This window comes from Podarcis tiliguerta (genome assembly GCF_965153285.1).
Source record: "Podarcis tiliguerta genome assembly, chromosome: 3".
NCBI classification, from domain to species: domain Eukaryota; kingdom Metazoa; phylum Chordata; class Lepidosauria; order Squamata; family Lacertidae; genus Podarcis; species Podarcis tiliguerta.
This window is the reverse complement of record NC_139536.1, coordinates 82,866,705-82,887,791: the sequence shown is the minus strand read 5'-3', so window position 1 is coordinate 82,887,791 and position 21,087 is coordinate 82,866,705. Positions and strand designations below refer to the sequence as shown.

General features: G+C 39.1%; 1 protein-coding gene across 5 annotated transcripts in view; it reads left to right on the top strand.

The window, feature by feature from the left end:
- Positions 1 to 11,219, top strand: part of FAM135A (family with sequence similarity 135 member A) — a 50,474-nt gene extending 39,255 nt beyond the window's left edge. For 4 of the 5 annotated variants that reach the window (XM_083431432.1, XM_083431430.1, XM_083431431.1 and 1 more), the window contains 7 exons: positions 366 to 526; positions 2,637 to 2,728; positions 3,557 to 3,654; positions 5,990 to 6,141; positions 7,214 to 7,324; positions 7,735 to 7,848; positions 8,991 to 11,219. In XM_083431432.1, coding sequence (XP_083287558.1) covers positions 366 to 526; positions 2,637 to 2,728; positions 3,557 to 3,654; positions 5,990 to 6,141; positions 7,214 to 7,324; positions 7,735 to 7,848; positions 8,991 to 9,196 — 934 coding nt within the window. In that variant the 3' untranslated portion in view covers positions 9,197 to 11,219. Of the gene's footprint in view, positions 1 to 365; positions 527 to 2,636; positions 3,060 to 3,197; positions 3,655 to 5,989; positions 6,142 to 7,213; positions 7,325 to 7,734; positions 7,849 to 8,990 lie in introns of all 5 variants that reach the window. The other variant, XR_014508939.1, reaches the window with a different exon arrangement.
- Positions 11,220 to 21,087: the final 9,868 nt, after the last annotated feature.

Genomic DNA, 21,087 nt, shown 5'->3' with positions numbered 1-21,087 from the left:
TGGTATGGAGATTATCGCCTTTTTAAAGCATTTTTGCCACGAGGAATTATCTGTCACTAATGCTGTGAACTGCTGCGAGTGGTATGGTGTTGTAACTAATTGATTTTTCAGCATAGCAAATGGGATTGCAGTACCTTGCAAAGGGCTAGGCTGTAGCTATATTGCAAAAGCCGTATTTTGGGTGGGGAATGTGTTGGTCTTAAGTAATTTGGTGAGCACATACTCTCAAGGCTTTCTGATCAGAGATACTGGATTTTCAGTGGGCTATAATTTTAAATATAGATGAACGGCAAGTTAAACAAATCAAATGACTGTAAAGTACTTTCATTTACCAAACTGAGTTAAATAAAATCTGCTTGTTTTAGATTCCTTCATGCTAAAGAGGAACTGAAACTACTTCAGCTCCCTGGATTTATGTATAGTGATGTTCCCAGACTGGCATCTTCAGTACCTTATTTCAGCACAGAAGAGGAGGAAAGTTCAGATGATGGCATTCATCTCATAGTTTGTGTGCATGGCCTCGATGGTATGTTCTAGCAGCTGATAATGGATTAGAAAATACTTTAGGTTTCCGATAAAGTTTTGGTTTAGATTGAGAATTTGCACTAAACCAGAAGTAGCCAATGTGATGCCAGCTGTTTTGGGCTACAGCTCGCATCATCCCATATAACCAATGGTCATGGATGATGGGAGTTGTAGTCCACTACATCTGGAGAGGTACCACACTGGCTACCCCTGCTTTAAATAATACTGAAGGAAAACAGGTTTATTTAAGCATAGGTATGCTACCTGTATCTCCCGGCCTCAGCAGGTAGCATTTATAGCTTTGTAGACCCGGTGTCAAGAGAACTATGTTCCTAACAAATCTTTGTGAAGGCCACTGTTGCAAGATACTATTAAACCTAGGTGATTTGTACATTTAGGAATAATGAAAATGATGCTTTTAAAAGTTATTTTTTTAAAATCCCCTTTATGCCACAGGCTATCAGTGGCAGTCTTTGGGCTCTCACATTTCAGTGGTGCCCTATGTAATGCTAAAATTTGCTTTCCCACATCTCTCACACACCATTCTGCAACATTATTGTAGCTCCTCCTGCACTCAGTGCGACCACATGGAAAGCATTTAGCACAGCATGTTAAAACTAAAAGATTTTTTCTTAATTGAATTTGATAACATTTTGAGAAGGCTTTTCCTACAACTCTCTGATCAGGCATAATTGAAAATGAGAAATGCAATGGGAAAAAGGAAGGAATGCACTTATTAATAAGAAATCACACAAGAATGATTTCACATGCAATTTAATATGCCTATTAAGTGACTTAATATTTTAAATGGAATAAGTTTAGAACCAGGCTCTGGTGACTAATGGAGTTGTCAACTTTTACTGGCTTTTGCTGCTTCTCTACGTGTAACAAATGGTTAGTTGAGTAACATCAGCAGGGGTCATCTTGTTTCTCAGGCCCCACAGTCACACCATCAGATTTCTGCACATGGTATGATTGTTAAAGGTAATGGTTTTAAGTCATTTGGCAAGCTTAACCTTTAAAAGTTACAATGGGGGGGGGGGGAATTTAGCAAATAAAGCATAGTCTCACAGTTGCTCCTAAATGTCCCTCCTTTTTCCTGAAAGCTGTCCTGTGCCTTCAAAAGCTGCCCATCAGAAATCCAGCTGCTGTGCACCTTAAAGATATCACCATGGCCCCAAAATGCTTTTCAAACAGTTTTGACTTATCTCCTGTCATTCCTTTTTCCATCTCATTTACACCTAACTTCTAACGCCATGACGTATTCGAAATGTAAACTCTGGTCTGTGAGGATATTGTCTAGTAACAAAAAGGTTCTAAACTCCCAGGGGCTAAGACTAGTCAGAAACTGTTGACTTTTTAATATATAAACTAAAAGTATATTGCACAACTCAAGGGTAAAAGCACATACAGTGGTACCTTGGTTTAAGAACAGCTTAGTTTATGAACAACTTGGATTAAGATGCTGCAAACCTACAAGTAGGTGTTTTGGTTTGTGAACTTTGCCTTGAAAGCGGAACATGTTGCATTTCCTTTTGAGTTTAAATTGAGTCCCCCGCTGCTATGGGAAAGCACGCCTTGGTTTAAGAATGCTTTGGTTTAAGAAGGGACTTCCAGAACAGATTAAGTTCGTAAACCAAGGTACCACTGTACTAGGCATTCCCGTTAACCTAAAACAAGCAGCAGATTTCCTGAAACATTCAGTACAAATGGCAGAATCTTTCTGGTAAAACAACCCAGTATGGTCAATGCACAGAACTTGTTAACATGGTGGAATCTCTCCACTTTTAACTTTTAACTCATTCAAAACAAGCCATTTCTTACCCTTTTAAACCCAAATTTGGCACGGACCATCCTCACACTGCCAAGATTGAAAGTAATCAGTTGAGCCATTATTCTAATATAACCCATGAAACATGTTTCCCACTATATTCTATATTTGGAAGCAAAAACAATGTTTACTATGCATTTAGCAGATCTTTGATTTTAGTGCAAGTGTCAAACCAAAAGAATACAATTGGCACTTGTACAATGTTACGCATAAGCATTTTAACTTAACATTTTTTGAAAGTAGGCATTTCAAACACCTGATCTTCACTTCTTTATTTTAGGTAATAGTGCAGACTTAAGACTAGTAAAGACTTACATTGAACTTGGCCTTCCTGGAAGCCGTATAGATTTTCTGATGTCTGAGAGAAATCAGGTATTTGCAAGTGCTGAAAAGATTTATTGTTATTATTTCTAATGCAACACCCTATGGTTAGTTCATATAGACTGATTTATCTCTAATTACTAATCTCTTTGTAGGTTGCAAAGTTAACCTTGCAGCTGCCGTTACAATCCTGTACCTTTGAGTCCATTTCAATTAACTCAGTGGGACTTACTTATGAGTAGGCATGCATAAGATTGTACCATAGAAATAACTCTGTTTTTACTCTTCACAGAACATATTGTGATGTTCTGCTTAAGTTCTCTCACTGTTTGCTAATAAGTGAAAATTTCATTGTGCTTGAGTGGTTTTGCTGTTAAAAGCTGTAGAACAGGCTTCCTCAACCTCAGCCCTCCAGATGTTTTGAGACTACAATTCCCATCATCCCTGACCACTGGTCCTGCTAGCTAGGGATCATGGGAGTAGTAGGCCAAAAACATCTGGAGGGCCGAGGTTGAGGAAGCCTGCTGTAGAATCTGGAATTTTACTTTATAAAGTTTACTTTGCTGTTGCACATAGTCATACTTCTAAGATATTTTGCCTTAGTCTTGGAAACAGAGCCTCTTAAGGAAATAGTATAGTATAGTTTTACCTTTGTATATGAAACGTGGCTGTTTTGAGACATTTAAAGCAAACTGTCCTCTGTGAGAAAATTATCCTCTGTAGAAAAAGTAGCTCCCCCTCAAAAAAAAATAAAAAAAATTCATGGGATTACTCTTTATTATCTTTGATAGTTCTTATCTGTGATGTCAGAGCAAATGACTAAGAATTTGTTTTATTGCGAAATGACTTCATTTAGAACACTGAACTTTTCTCCCATAGAATGATACATTTGCTGATTTTGATTCAATGACAGATCGCCTTCTGGATGAAATAATACAATACATTCAAATTTACAGCCTAACAATTTCAAAAATCAGGTAATTGATCCATTTTGTGTTTTATTAGTTTTTCCGGAAAAGCCAACTGCAACTTGTAGCCATGATCTTGGGTTTTAAGTAAAGCACACATTTTGAAGAAACTACTAAGTATAATCAGAACATATACTGTTACATTCATGCACATATCTCTTTTATAAATCGGAAAGCTGTGATTGCTCGTTTCCATGAGCAGAACTAACTGAAAAAATCTGCTCCAGTGCAGAAGGGCAACTCAGGATCTGAGCCATTCTTTTAAAATGCACCAAAAGCAGGAAACTAGCTGCAGCAGCTCTGGGAGATTTAGATGGCAACGTCCTAAAATAAGTACTGAAGTGAGTCAGTGAAACCAGGGCCACATATACCATAATGCCATTATATAAATTTATGGTGATGCCATACTGAGAGAGTTCTGGTCACATGTCAAAAAGGATAATACTGCTGAAAAAAGGGCAAGTAAAATAATCAGAAGTATTGGAGCACCTGTCCTTCAAAGAAAAAGCTTATTGTACTTCAATCTTTGTCAAGGGGTTTAGGATTAAGTGAGATATGTGGTAGAGTTCTGTTGTTACAAGAGGTGATGGAAATTTGAGGGAAATGTCCTGGTCCTTCGACCAATGGAGTCACTTAATGAAGTTTTTTGATAGTGGGTTCAGGAGACAGAATTGCACCTTATAATACTGAAATTCACTATCGCATGAAATAGGTGTCTAATCTTAAAAAAAAAAAAAATTCAGAGAAATTCATTGAAAATAGGTCTCTCACTCTCTTTAATATCAAATTCAAGTGGTGAGTCCTGACAGAAGTGGAGCCAAAATGGGGCCACAGAGAAATAAAAGAGAGGTGTCAACATGCTTGAGAGAATCAAGAGGTTTGCAGAAGTGCAAAATATATTTTTTAAAAAATAATAATTAAGAGGAGAAAAAACAACAACTAAATGAGAACATGCTCAGCCATCATCATGTAATATTAAGTGTCAGGAAAAAACCTGAGGTCTGGGCATGGAAATCATGAACAAAGGTATGGCTGGGACCCTAAACAAGAGCACCCTTGCTTAAAATGTGAGGGTACATGTCAAAATCATTGTTTTATGTCCCATCTGCAAGTGGCTATTAGCCCTGATAGCTAATAATAGTACAGTACAGGCATTTACTTCTTAGATCGATAGAGGCAAATTACATTATTTCCTAACCTCACTGTATTAACTCTCAAGTTTTCAGGTGAGAAATCACAACAAGGTAAAGCTGAAAAGGGTTCTGAGTACTTTGAAATCTGGGTACAAATTTATGGGGAAATGGGTTACAATAATAGATGAAATTCTGAACAAGAATAAGGAACCAACACAGTCTGTTTGTGTTAACATCCAAGGAAATCATTGCAAACTGCTATATCAATGGTATATGACTCCACACGGAACGAGTAAAAATTTCAGTGACCAAAGTGTTTGAGACACGAATGCTTAAAGTCAGATATGGAACATATCTGGTGGACCTGTTGAATAATTAAAATCTTCTGGAGAGAGGTTATAAAGATAGATTGATTAATAACATTTTACGCTTTGTCATTGGACCCCCTAATAATTTTGTTAAGGTGTTTGGATCCACAAATAAACCACAAAGAGTTAAGATAGTAATAGTAGCCTGCTCGAATGGTTGTTGCACAAAAATTGAAAAATAGGTGACGCTACCGGCAGTGAAAGAATGGTTTACAAAAACTGGGAAGGTAGCCAAAATGAACAAGCTAATGGAATTGATCAGATTGAGAGAAGGAAGACAAGAAAGATAAATTCAGGATAAATTGAATCCTCTTACTGAATTTATGACGAATAAATATAGCATAAATGTGGATGAATATAATAGTTTTTCTATTCGGTAAAATATTAAGTATAGCAATTAAAATGCAAGTATTTATTATATGTATGTGTTTTTGCTGTCTTATGTTATTAGTGTGTGTGTGTTTATATATTCATGAGATATAATAAAGTTTATGGCGACCCATCTTAACTGTTCATCTTAAGATTCCTCTGTATTGTAGCTACAAAGGAATGCGGCCAGATTCCAATGCTGTTTGCATCTGTAGTTTTACCTGCCTTCGCATGATGTCAGGTGATTGGCAGGTGCCATGGCTTAGCCAAAGTGGCCTTGAGAACCCAGTGTGGAGATGGGCTTAATAAGGCCTGCAGGCTGGATTCTCCTTACCACCGATTTAGAGGCATCTGCAGGAAATGTGTATTATTTGTTGCTGTTTATAGGTCATTGTTTGCACCAGTTTTCATTTGCAAACTTAAAAATAAATAAATCACTTTCTCTCTCCCCGCCCCCCTTCCTGTCTTCTACAGTTTTATTGGGCATTCATTGGGTAACCTAATAATCCGTTCAGTGCTCACAAGACCTAGGTTTAGATTTTACCTCAGCAAACTTTACACCTTCCTGTCTCTGTCTGGACCACATCTTGGTACACTCTACAACAGCAGTGCTCTTGTTAATACAGGTAAAATAGTTTGTTTCATGTTGAAAGTTCAATGGATGTTTGTGTGAATACATATGTTATGCTTGCCTGCCTCTCTCTCTCTCATGGAAATGAATGGGGAAGACAGGGTGAAATGAATCTTCTACAAACACCTGGATGTTTGGGATTTTAAAAAAGAGCTTGGCAGATAATTTTCAAAGAAGTTTTAAATTTAAGCTCTTGGTATAAATTTAGCGCTTGGCATTCATTGGTGAGCTACAGGGTATAAGAACAAGAATCTTACTGGATAAGCAGGCATTGTTAATTTCAGAAATTAAAGTTCTTAAATGGAGTTCTTTAGCCCAGAGAACTATTTCAGTCCAAAAATGAAATGTTAATAAATTAGTGTTCTGACATGCCAATCAAAATTTCCTTTCTGTAATTGAAATGCCAACTCTACATAAGCAAGACTGTTCAGCGTATATGGGTAGAGAATCTGTATCTAGATAGAGCAGCCAGGATTAAACAATGATAGATGGCCTTCCCTTCTTTATATTGATGGAAAGGGTAGATATAAGGCTCCTTGCTTTCTTTTCAGGTCTTCTCATGAATATGAGAAGGGTTGTGCATATATATATACACACACACACACTCCTTTCTCCAAATGATCAGAAGTGTGAATATTTGCATTTTCCATTTTAAACCCTGCATAGTAAATTCTCTTATAGATATGCCTCACATTATAAATATTCTAAAATATTTTTAGAAGTGTTGAACAATAAACAACCCTAAGGTCAACAAACTGAATATTTTGAGATATATAAGGGAACCAAAATAATCCTGCAGGTCCAATGCAGGAATTTTTGTATGTATGTTTCTGTTTATGAAATTCCTTTAACACCTTTCAGCTAATTCTTCCAGTGGACTGCTGTGTACACTGATAACACATTAAAAGGATGTGAATTGTGAAATGCATAGAACATCCTTGTGATGATGTATGGAATGAACATAAATTGGGGGCTAGGTTACCAGTAACATATCACATTAAGTATTTGAGTAAATATTGTTATGATTCTGCTGTATATACTCACATGTACTGTATATAAATATACAGGTCTCTGGTTTATGCAGAAGTGGAAAAAGTCAGGGTCTTTATTGCAGTTGACCTGTCGAGACCATTCAGACCCCCGGCAAACTTTCTTGTACAAACTTAGTAAAAAGGCAGGTAAGCAATATCGAAATCTTTAAGAATATTTTGTTGCTTTTAATTAGCAATGTACTTTGAATTATACATTAATGTGATAACTTGAAACAACTTGGATAGTCATGACCATAAAAATGCTTTTTTCTTGCACCTATGCAGTCACTGATTTTCAATTAAAGCAGGTGTTCTAAAGTTTGCCTATGTCTTCTAATAATGAGGTGTGATACCAGTCCTTTAATGCAGTAATTTATGGCACTGATAGAAAGCTTGGAATCTCAAGTAGAAGAAAGTTCATTTACATATAACACCTGTTTTATGTTGTACCCCCCCAGGAAGCTCAGTGCTACTTTACATACATTTTGGAATGAAAACTGTATGTGTTAGTTATATTGTATCTTGCTTTAGATTTACCTTTTTTTGTTTTCCCCCAGGTCTGCAGTATTTCAAAAACATAGTATTAGTAGGATCTCTACAAGATCGTTATGTCCCTTATCATTCTGCTCGTATTGAGATGTGTAAAACAGCTTTGAAGGATAAACAGACAGGTAATGGCCATACATAGACATCTGTGAAGCAATTTGGCATTTATTCCTTAGACAACATTGAAGAGAATATTCCTATTCCTACATGACTCAGTTTGTGTGGTTTGTTCAGCTTAAAAGCCCTGCTGCTTGTCTTTCCATTATACAGTGGTACCTCGGGTTAAGAACTTAATTTTTTCTGGAGGTCTGTTCTTAACCTGAAACTGTTCTTAACCTGAAGCACCACTTTAGCTAATGGGGCCTCCCGCTGCTGCCGTGCCATTGCTGCATGATTTCTGTTCTCATCCTGAAGCAAAGTTCTTACCCCAAGGTACTATTTCTGGGTTAGCGGAGTCTGTAACCTGAAGCGTCTGTAACCTGAGGTACCACTGTATAAGCCATTGTGGCGTAATGGTTAGAGTGTTGCACTAGGACCTGGGAGAGCAGGGTTTGAATCCCCATTCAGCCATGAAATTCACTGGGTGACCTCGGGCCAGTCACCATCTCTAAGTCTACCCTGCCTCACAGGATTGTTGTGCGGATGAAACGGGGGGGGGGGGGACCACGTATACCACCTTGAGATCTTTGGAAGATAAAAGTGGTGTAGAAATGTAATACTGAAGTATGTCAGGTGTAGGCACATGACTTTTTTTAACGGTGGCATCCTTTCCCAGCTGGTCCCCCCAAATGTTTTGGACTGCAAGTCCCATCATCATCAGCCAGTTTGACCAGTGTCCAGGGATGATGGGAAGTCCAAAAACATCTGGAGGACACTGGATTCGAGTAAAGGCTGCTCTGTGGAATGCCCTCCCTAAAGAGCCAGTTGGCCTACCTGTTGCTCACAATTGTGTAAGATAGCCAAAACTTGGATTTTTAAGCAGGCCTTTGAGCTAAACTCAGTGAATTTTTTTTGTTCATTTGTTGCATGCATATACTGGCTTTGACAAGGTGGTTTACAATTTTGAAATACTAAAATAACACCTGTTGATTTGCTGGGAGGAGGGTTTGTTCTGGGTGGCTGAGGTTTTGTGTTCATGGATTGTTTTACGCTGAAGTTTTTTAATTACTGCTGTTAGACATTCTGAGGGTTGTTTGATAGGAAGCAAGAATATGAAGGTTTCAGGAGAATAAATCAATAATGCAACTTTTTATTTTTAAATATACAGGACCAATATATGCTGAAATGATCCAGAATCTGCTTCTGCCTGTTCTTCAAAACAAGGAATGCAATTTAGTTCGTTATAATGTGCATTGTGCATTGCCAAACACAGCCGATTCCCTCATTGGAAGAGCTGCACACATTGCTGTTCTGGACTCGGACATATTTTTAGAAAAGTTTTTTCTTGTTGCTGCCCTAAAATACTTCCAGTAGGAATAAACACATTGTCACAGACTTGGCTATTACCTCATTAACAGATGAATCAAATAATGTGTGATATTAAACTGTAGCTGCTGCTGCATTTTAAGAGATATTTATACTTTTTTATATGGAAGGTAATTTATATCGTCCATGTGAGGAGCTTTTTTAACATCAACTTTACTTTCTAGGTAATGTGGCTGTGCAATATTTTTTTTTAATGTTCATTTCTACTTTTTTCTATTTTTCTTATTTTGGGTACCTAATTATTTCAGAACTGAGATTTAAGCACAGTATGTAAAGTTGGTGGACTTACAGGTTCTTAGACTGCAAAAGGTCAATGCTTTTATGAGTCTTTGGATGCCAAACCAAGTCCAAATTTTAACAAGTCTAAGAAGGTATTAAATTTGGTTGTCCTGTTTGGGATTGGAGAAAGCTGAACTGGAAAAAGCAACTGTTGGCTGCTAAAATAGCTACAATAACTGTAGGTCTGTTCAAGACCACTCTTGAGTCGCCTGTTTGTTATATCACTACATTCTAACTGTTTTCTACAGAATCATTACTGAACATGCTATGCCTGTAGAAATTAAATTTTCTACTGATCTCAATAGCATGATGGTTTACATTTTCACCTTTACTACTGGAACTTTAGTTTTCATAAGCAAGCAGCAATTAAGGATTTTTGAATGTTGAAATGTGAGCTGCCTTCAAATGGAGTTTTGCAAAGTTTAATAAAATTGTTCTTCTGTCGGTTCAGTTCTTCAGTGAACCTTTTACACGGGACTTCCTTGTATGTACATTTTTAAAAAGCAAAGGTTATAAATTTCTGCAATACTTTTATGAATATAGATTTTTAAATATTAAGTTTTATTGATAACAGACTGCTGTAAATAGAAATCAGTTGCATCTTGAAACAGAACAAAATGATAAACTTTAGTGATACTGATAAATGTTTTTAATATACAGGAATGTTAAAGGTCTATTGAATTTTTATTGGTGCTGAACAGCATTGAGATCAATATTCTTCATTCTTTTTTACCTGTTTCACATGGTAATGCACTTAAAGGTGAAGAAAAGGGGTGAAATTCAGTAGCGCTGTGCTGCTCACATAGATCCAGTGGAAGCATCCACTGAGGCAATAGGAGGAGGGATAATCCCCCTCCCTGTTGCAGCCCATCACCACCTTCCATGCTGTTCTGTACAGCGTCTCAACCCTCTGAAACATTTTTCTTGGGGGAGGGGGCATACAGGAGGGTGCAGCAGGAAAGGGAATTCCCGCCCCTTCTTACATCGGCAGATGCCTCCTGTGGATCAAAAGTGATTTCATGAGTAAAATGGCAGCACTGGATTTTACCCAAGGTCTCATGTATTCGCTAACTGTAAGGAACAGATTTTCTGAAATTATAAATTTGTTGTATATCTAGTGCATGTTTATTTTTTAGCATTGTGGTATTGCATCTGGTGTTAATAAATTGAGCAAACTTCTAATAGATGCAGAGAGAAAGCAATGTTTTGCTTTTTTCAAAGTGCTGAGGAATATATATAGTTTCTAGTAAGCAAGGTCACAGTTTGTTGCTTATACTTAACATTGCAAACACTCCACTCAGCTTTTATATACCTTCAACTCTGTTGTTTTTGAATGGCTCTGTTGAAACTTTTGTTTTTCTGTGTCGTTCAAACATTTGCAAAATGTCCAGCAGTGAATTGTTCTATAGGTGGTATTTGTTTCTAATTTTGTGGACTAATCTACAATTGTTAGCTGCACTTTTTATTTTATTTTTTTTATTTTCACAAGAGATGTCTTTTTAATAGACATTGCTGCTTGTTCATTTTACCTGTTGCACTAATAACCCAATCTCATGCATATTTCCTCAGAAGTAAATCCCACTGAGTTCAGAAGGAGTTACTCTTGAATTAGTGTGCATAGGAATGCACCATTATCTATTACCAGTTGTGATGGCTATGCGTACTTATGCATATTGATTCACAAAAATATATGGCTCCTTGTATGTGCATTAAATGAATGGTTCTAAGAGTGCATTTTTTCCATTGTTGGCTTCTTGGGAAGTAATGCACCACAATTCTCATGCTAAGTGTAGGCAACTTAGACTTAAGCCTAAGATGATACTTAAGGGTGGGGGATGTCTGCTAGAAGCAGCAGGCTGTACATGAACGTGCTTGTGGATTCTCCATTCCCCCTCTCCCACTTTTAGGTTTAATTTCTGGGACTTAATTTTTTCTTACTGCTGTGTTCTGCACACGAGAAATCTCTTGAACCTCTGAGGTTGTGTTCAACTAAGACATAATCAGAAGTAGACATCAGAAGTAGTCACAGCTAACTATTAAGTTCATTGATTTCAGTGGGTCAGCTCTGAGTATGACCTACAACCCATTATTGGATGATGCTCAACAACTTAGTACTGCACTGTGAACATTGTTTGTAGCAGCAGCTGCTGACAGGGAACCTGGCCTCCCAGCAGCAGCATTGTGGCTGTATGCCAGAGCAGGATGGTAGCAAGGGCAGTGCAGTGTAGGTGTAGGTGTACCTGTGGAAATGCCAGATTGACTCTGCTGGTGAACCTCATCACTGTCCCAGTATGTGGCAGAAATGCTGCTGCTGAGAGGCTGGGTCTGCATTGGTGCTGCTCCTGGTCTGCATTCATTGCATGTTTGATCTTTTCAGTCTCTTCGTGATCTCTGTGGTTCGGAGTATTAGCAGGCATACAGCCATAATTTAATGTACAGTGGTACCTCGGGTTACATACGCTTCAGGTTACAGACTCCGCTAACCCAGAAACAGTACTTCAGGTTAAGAACTTTGCTTCAGGATAAGAACAGAAATTGGGCTCCGGCAGCGCAGTGACAGCAGGAGGCCCCATTAGCTAAAGTGGTGCTTCAGGTTAAGAATGGACCTCCGGAACGAATTAAGTACTTAACCCGAGGTACCACTTTATTTGAAAGTAATATGGTGGTACTACTTCAAACGTTTGCATCCACATATACACACTTTTTACTTACCTTCACAACTCTGTAGTTCACTCTTATTCTCATTCTGTATATGGAGGACTAAGGCAGAGATTCAACAGCAGGCCTTGGGCTGTGGTAGAAGATACAAGCCCCAACATTTGTTCAGACTGGCCCTGATCAAACTCGAATTGTACATTGTTGTAAACAGGCAGTTTAGTGGGGGCTTGATAACATTGTGATCCAAGTATACATTAGTCCTTTGCCTGGATATTTCCCACTGGCTTGAAGCAGCTGCTTTTATTACAGAAGACAGAGTAACATGATCCCATTTTAATACCTTTGCTGAGTTTTAACAATATTGCTTTCTAGGATGCTCAAGCTGAGATTTTCTCCTATAAGAAAACCATGCTTGTAAAATTTAAGTCTTTTTTTCTTCCTAAAAGCAGTAAATAATGAATAAGCTATCTCCATCACCATTTTGCTACTGATAGCAAAGTTGTTTACTGATACAAGAATACTTGTTTACTGATACTGTTAAGTCTGCTTTAGGCTCCTGTTTCCTTTTTCAGTTCATTTAAGAGTACAAAAGATACTACTAATGCATCTGCAGAGAAGGATAGATTTACTTGACTACAAGGATCACTATCACATAGTTGCATTTTGAGTCTCCTGTGGTCACAATTAATTTCTGTACATGTTTAATGGTTCCATCTGTACCTTATCGAGCCCCAGTGTTATAGCTTGTTCTGCAATTCTTCCACTAGAGGTTTGCAGCCCAGCTATTGCCATTCCATGTAGTATTATGCAACTATGTATAGCTAGAACTGGACCAAGGCCAGCAGGAAATAATGAGTTCATTGATTAAGAGTTTTCTGGCTTCTCGTTTCACTTAAAAGGCTTGTGTTTCATTCTTTTTTGGCCGTGGCCATTCAAATGATGTACTGGCACCGTAATAACTGCTACTTAGTCTACTTTCTCTTTGGTGCCATTCACTCAAGAGAGAGAGAGAGCCACTCCTTGCAGTTATTTTCCTAGGACGTTTTTATCTCATTGCCATCCCTTCCATCAATTCCATAATTAATTTCATTCTAATAGTAGGCAAAGTCCTAACTTCTGAGCACTGGTGTTGTTCCACGGTTCTAAGATCACAGTTTGTTGTTATAGTTATCCTTAAATGTACAAGGGAAATGTTCACCATTTTTACCCTTCCTGAGGATGGTGGTGTGTCTTAAAAAGCAACTGCTTCATGTTGAAGTGGTTTTGAGTATTCCTCAATATTCACAGTATACAGATCCAAAATATTGATTGTAGAGACCAATAAAAGCAAACCTGTGTGCAACGCCACCTTTATACATGTACTCAGACCTTACTATTGCAGGAACCTCCTCCTTTCAGCTGTGAGAATGATAGAATGATAGTATTCTTGCTAAATTATTGCCCCCGCTATGTATAATTGTATCCCTCTGTTTTATTATGCTGTTTCTCTCCCTTGTATGCTCCCTAGTCTGAGGATGATCAGGAATGCCATCTATATTACTACCAAGATAAACAAGGAACATTACCATCTTAAAGTTGCCAACTGAACTGGGGCCAAAGAGAAAGGTCTCTGGCGCTAGGCGTGCCTACCTGAGGGGAGCTTTCCACAACCAATAATCATGATTGAATGCTGAACTTGTAACTGCTCATCTCTTGGTCCCACTCTGTGGTTCACTGGTGTTCTAGAGGTGCCAAAAGTCACCACTTTTCTAGTGACCCTGGGGTTCTGCTCGTTCACTAGCTGTAGAGTCGGCGGAAATAAACCGGTAACTTGACTTCCTACTGCGATTGTGAAATGAAAACCTGCAATAGTTTTTAAGTTTCTGACACTTAGGATGTTAAAAAAGAGGTGAGATGTGGTGAGCTTAGTTCAAAATGCTACAGTTTGTTTTTGACGGTCTCGCAAATGTCCAAAGTCACTCCAAAAAAGAAATTCAGAACAGCTGTCACTCTTAGCAGTGTGACTTCTCAGTTCTCTGTATCAGATTTGACTGGGTTGTGTTTTTTAATGTTGTAAAGTTTGGTTGTGCAAGTGTTTTCTCCCCAGTTAATATCTGTTGTATCATGTGATGTAGATAATTACATGTTGCCCATTCACTTGTACTTAAACCCAACTGTTCTATGGGCTCATGGAGGAAGCAGAAAGCATTCAGTCAAGAGTCCCAGTCAAACAGGAAGTATAAAAGACCTTGGGCAGCTCTAAAGGACCCTTCTAAGGCAGCTACCTGAGATGTTGTCTTTTCAGGGAGCTAGAGCCAACTGAAGCCTATGTAGTCTGATTTGACCTACGCTGTCTTAGCTCCTGAGTTCTAAGATCTTCTTGCATCAGAAGGAGAAGAAGCTACCTTGCAAGGTAAGAAGACCTTTAAATCCTTTAGTTTTTACTCCCCATTACAGCACTGAGGTCAGAGGAATGCCTTATTCCCCAGTACCACTGATGGGAACAGAAATGCTAGAAACAAGACACATACACACACAGCCGGTTTTGTCTGACTGCCTGAGTGTGATCTGCTGAGTGTATTTGTGTCTGTCTTTGTGTGTGTGGTCTGTGTATACGTGCTGTGCCAGTATGCCTCCTTTTGGCATGCAGCACTTGGAGGGGTGGCTGTCTGATAGGAGCGAGCCAGCAGTAAATCACACCCTGCACATTAGAGTTAACTCCTTATGAGCAAGAACAGAATCTGCACAGACCTAGCAGAGTGTCAGACCTAATGAGCACAGGTACCATAGCTGTCAACTTTTCCCTTTTCTTGCGAGGAATCCTATTCAGAATAAGGGAATTTCCCTTTAAAAAAGGGAAGCGACAGCTATGACAGGTACTCATCCCCAATAGGTCTTCCCCAAGGATCAGTTGTCAAGACTAAAGGACCCTACCTCCCCACAGCCATCTTATGTCTCCTCTCCAGAATTTCCCCCCAAGCAGTTGGAGACTCTCTGCATGCCTGTCTTTGCTCCTCCTGCTTCATGCCTCTTCTGGTTCTGGGAAACCAGTGGGGAGTGGAGCTTGTCACAGGAAGAGGGGGAGACACCATGACTCTTCATCTCTGCCTCTTGGCCTCCCTCCCATTCGCCTGCTTTAGCTTCTACCTCTGACTCTGGACCTCTCTCTGCCACAGACACTCCCAGCACACTAAGCCCTGTTATACCTTCAGCTTCCAACATCTCTTCCCAGTCTTCTCCTTGTTGACCACTCATTGTTGTCCCACCACCACTCCCCAGGCTCTGAGCCTTCTTCCCTTGGTTGATTCCCAGCTGGTTCCTCCCACCATTCCTCTGTGTCCAACCAGTCCATGACACTCCTTTATTGTGGCCTTTGGGCTGACAAAAAGCCATTCCAGTACTGCCCCTTCAAATCATTCAATGGACATTTTTCTGATTAATTAAGCTACTATCTATTTTGGAAAGTGACATCCATCTTTATCTGTTCTGTGTAAGTTTGGATGCCTCTCAGGATAACCATTGCCAAACTTGGCACAAAGGTGGCCAACGTTTTCAGTCAAGATGGTATACTTTGGTATGACTGTGCCCTAACTTGGGCATGACTGATCCAAACTACTCCAATTTGGATGCCACTGAAGATACTGTCTCTCTATTTGGCAGGGCATTGCCAGATTTTGACATGATGGGCCCAATCTGTTTTAGATTTCCTCTATGATTTCCTGTTGTGCCAAGTTTCATTTTTATAGTTTATGAAAAAATTGGGCACATAACTGCAAATAGGCATTAATCTGAACCAAGCAGCTATTGATTTGATGTAATATATTTTTTCATTTGAAAAATGTTATGTATTTTTCACAGACTAATAAACTGAAACAAACTAATGCCCCCCTACTCTCTTCTCTGTCTGGAAAATACTCATTAGGTAAAAAGATGGAGAAGTGGGTTCTTTTCTATGCTATGGTGATGAAGAGCAGAGTGAAGTGCAATAACACTAAGCAAGCCATTTTGTACTTCAGTAACCTTAATTTCTGCAGCTGTTACAAACACTTAAGTATATATGCCATTGAACAAGGAATGAATTTTTGGCCATTAAGTGCTGTCTTTTGCAGATCATATTACTTAACAATGCCAGTGGGATTCCTTTCTATCCTGAACAGCAAACCCCAGTAAATAATGCTTATGACTCAACATATTATATATAGCATCACAGATTGTTCTAGTCTGCCTTTGCTATGGCAATACATTTTATGGCACTAAAAAGCTCCAACGCTTAAGTTTAAGTTAATGAAGCTCATCTGTGTTAAAACTCTATATTCACACTTAACTTGGTGCCAACTGGAGCTTAGGTTGAAAAATCTGAAATTTATTGTTTTAGCTAGTAATAAAAGTTGCTCATTTAAGTGCTGCCATTCTAACAAACCAAAGAACTAAAAGTTTCTTCAGAAGTGGAATATTTCAGAAAGAAATATATTTGAAATTAGCAGGAGGCCTTGAGCTAGTTTCTAATAGTATATGGCTAGCTCACTCCACTAAAACTGCCTTATTTATTGGCAGTACAAGATTTAATTGCTTACAGAAACAACGAAGGTCAAAGACTGGAGTTATTTTGAAGTCAAACATGATATAAGGCTCCCTTCTATTTTGAAGAACTAGGAAGCTGAGGTTGTGTCTCTTCAGCTCTCATATTTGTGGATGAAAGTTTCTATTATTTTAATGTAACTATGGAAATGAGTAATAAAAGCACAAATGAAAATCCATTCGGATCTCTGGTTCGTAACTGACAACCTGCTCCGCAGGAAGATAACACCTTAGCTGTTTAAACGGGGTAATATGTTTGACACGTCTGCTAAAATCGGAGTGTTTGGATTTAAGGTTCAGTGGAGTTAGAGAATGTGCAGTATAAATAAGGGGACAAATGATGGCAACCAGCCAGTAGTCTCCAGGCAACCAAGAGAAATGACTGGTGAAAAGTTGAGGGGAAGGCAGTGTTTTGGTGTGACTGAGGTAACAAGACTGACGAGGAGAGAGGAGGGACCCTGTGTAAAAGAATGAGGCAAAAGAGAAATGTGTCTGTGTGGGCGACTGCCAAGAAGGTCCAGGTTTCAAAGAAAGAAGCTTTCTTGATATATTTGCTTTTAATTGCTAGTTGCTCTTGCGAGTCCTTTTTTTGCAATTTAGTTGCAAAAGGGAGTTAAAATTAGATGAACTATTAGATTAAGATATGTAAATCACTGGAAATTGTGAACAAAGTACAACATTTTAGTTCAAAACTACAGTCCTCTTTTGGGGGGCTGTATGTTTCCCTCCCTTCCCCCATAAAATACACATTGATGCTTGTTTTGCAGAAGTCAGAATCTTTCCTCAGTGTAGTACGTCCATTGTTGGACACTCCATCGTTCAACTATATCCCAAAGTGCAATATCAAAACACTAACTTAAGGAAGTTCACAGAAAGCTTTCTGTCTCTCCCACCGCAATCACCTGTGCCTCTACAAAGGGTCAGGGGACCCCCTGAACAGTGTGAGACAAGATACAAAAGGCTACTGGAAGAAGAGTTGCTCCAAATCGGGTGGAATTCCACCCTATTTGGGGCAACTCATCCCTCCATCAACAGTGCCCCATTAAAATACTAAATCAGATCATTTGTAAACAGCCTTTTTAGTGGGTAGGTGCATGTGGTTGCAGAAGGAAAGCATACAGGAAATGTTCATTTCATTTAAGTTTCTGGGGAAACCAAATCACGACTTACGATGCTTTAAAAACCTCTGGAATGCAGTTGTGCTATTGGCTCTCCTATCTTGCGGGGATGATCAGTGACATTGGGGAAATTTGCTACCATGGCTAAGCATCTTTTTTTTTAATGGCACACCCTGGCCCACAATTCAGTACATGTGTCTTATTGGTTGCTGTTCCTACTCTTAATTGGAACAATAGCTAACGGTGTGGACATTACAATATGGAAGCACACAACCATTGCTCCTATTAACACCGTGTGTTGTGTGGAAGGAGATTAGAGAAAATTAAGGAAAAGCTGCAGGAGATATACCTAAACACTAAAGTCGACCATGAGTTAGCAAAGGAGATAGCCATGGCGACAACTACAATCAAGTGCCATTGCAAAGTCCATGCAGTGAGATTATTGAATATAAAAGACTCAGGTGTGTCCTCTAGCAGAAACCACTTGTTTTAATAAGTAGGCAGTAAGCAGATCACTGAGCTGCTTTCTGTTTTGTGTGTTGTGCTTTTGCATATGCTTGAACCAACATTTGTGCAAGATTTGGTGTAAAGGAAATCAGAAGGAATTCTTTTTGTATATCCTCCCTGTTAAAATCAGAATGAAGGCTCAGTAAAGACCCAGCATAATCTAAGATCTGCATAAACTTTGTGCAAGCAAATTAGGGTGAATGCTCAAGAAGAAGGTTAGTGAAATCGTAGGACTGCAAAACAAGGAATGTGTCAGACCATAATACATGGCTGATAAACTGCATTTGATCATTTTCTGCAGGTTGTGTTGAATACTGCACCTAAGATCAAACATCTGTAATTCATTTGGGAAATGTACACCACTCTGGTGAAAGGATTATAGATACATACTGTATGTAGTCTAAGAGTTAAAGTTAGAGAAAGAGGGGGGAAATGGTTGTCTGCATTCTGACTTCTAAGATACTTAGCAGGTATTAGAGCTTTGTTGGTAAAATACATCTCTGATGGCAGCACAAGAGTAAATGAGAGAGAAATTGCTGAGTTTCAGTTATGCCATTTAGATTAATGGTTTTGCAACTCTTGTTGTGACATGACCTGCTAAGTTTATAGCATTTTGTTGCAGTTACTCATTTTAGCAAGCAAATAACAATGCCCTGGTTAATACCGGGCTATTATTAGGAGTGCTGCATTAACAATAAAATGAAAACAGGGCTTCTAATCTAAATGATGGTGACATTTAAAGCATTTTTGTGTCAGCCCGGGAGAGAAAATGCCTTGACAAAACGTTTGTTTCAACACTTTCTGCTTCGGTAGTGTTTTATCTCCGTAAAATATAATCCTGCCATACTGCCTGTCAATTATACTCTTACCACAAAAAGCTTAGTAAATATATAATGCACACAGAATAGCTATAGGCAACTGTATCAGGCAGTAACTTACTGGGGCAAACAAGACAACCCTGTACAGAGTAATCCTATACACGAGAAGCTGGTGTAAAGCAAACTGGTGTAAAGTTACACGACATCCATCTTCTAAGTGTGGAAGAGGGAAAAACAAGCCTTTAAAATAGTGTTTTGAGTTACACCCCCTTTTTTGTGACTTAATTTACAGTGAGTTGCCATGTCACATGACGGAGCTGAATAGGGTTCAGATAGGGTCTACACTAGCTAAAGATCCACCAGGGTCAGATTAGCCAGCTGGGTCATGTCTGAGCTGGGATGGGGAGATATGCCAGCATATCTCTGGCTAAGCAGAGGATGAAGGAGTTACTGTATTTTTCCATGTATAAGACAATATTTCCTCCCAAATTTTTAAAGTCTAAAATTGGGGGTCGTCTTATACGCAGAATGTTGCAATTAAATATATAAATAAATACATGCCGCCATCCATATTCTCTCCCCCCAGCCTCCCCTCACTACATGTCAAACCCTGGTCTGGTACCCCTCCCTCCCAGCAGCCCCCACTCTGGACATTGTCCCTTCCACCTGGTTCCCACAGCTGCCCCCTGGCTACCCAAGACCCCCCATCCCCCCAGCACACTCACTCAGGAAGCTCTGGCAGTCGCAGCTCCTTGATCAGCGTCCGCATCTGCCGGCGCTCATGGAGTAAATACGGTACATACCGTAAATACTGAGACGAAAGTGCACCACACAAGCGGGAGAGCTGGAGCTGCAGCTACAGTGAAGCTACACTGAGCTGACAGGAGCAGCTGCCATTACACAGCTTGCCTCACTGTTTGATGTTTAAATATACGGTACTAAATATACCAGTGTTTTGAATATTTAATAAAATATCAAAGTTGTTTTGCTTGGTGTTTAAAATGTTTATTTCTTAATTTTGGGCTCAAAAAATAGTGGGCGTCTTATATGTGGGGGTGTCTTATACATGGAAAAATACAGTGAACAGGTATTGCCCAGCTCAGCTAGGAATCTCCTGACTCAGCTGGAAATCTGCTGAATCCTAACATGTTCATCCTGGTGGAGTTTGCTACAGGATTGATCCCAAAGTGAAAGGACTTCTTTAATCATGCCTGAACCCTTCTCATCTCAATGAAAACGTTCCCTGGATACCAGGGAAGCGAAGGCACAGTAAAACTCTCACCATGGAGGTGGATGCAACAGATGACCAGCTCCCCATCTAATCGTACACTCAACAAGTTACAAACTTGATAAATTGTTCTGTATACACCCATACTATATGTATATACTATATTATATGTAGCAGGTTATAAAAACTGCTGCAAACTAGCATAGCACACCTAAATAGTTACCTCTGTCATTTTTCACTAGAACGTCTCAATCTGGGGGCCTCTGTTACGCCATCTATGCATTTAAGCAAGATTGGAATTTAAAGGAAAGAGGCATTCTTGGTGACTGCCAGCATCGTAACTTTGGAACCAAATACCTTCACCAAAGCCTGTGCATTTTCTGGAAATAGTGTAAGACCATTCGGATTGCTTTATGGTGGCCAGACATACGAATAAAGATGGTTAGGGCTAAATAATTAGCACACTGCTACTCATCCTGAGCCACTGATATGGATAAATGTATAATTTAATTTTGATTGTGACCCATCCCAGCTTTGCACAGTGCATTTGCTGCTACATATGTCTGATTACTATAGTGGTGGCCTCTACTTCTTTGCCACTATGATGTCATCTGCTTGGTCATAATGATTGTACATCGTAAGTTAGATTCATTACACTGCCCTTGTTCAAGTAAATATGTAATTTCTTGATCTGCTTTGCCAGCACAGCAGTTT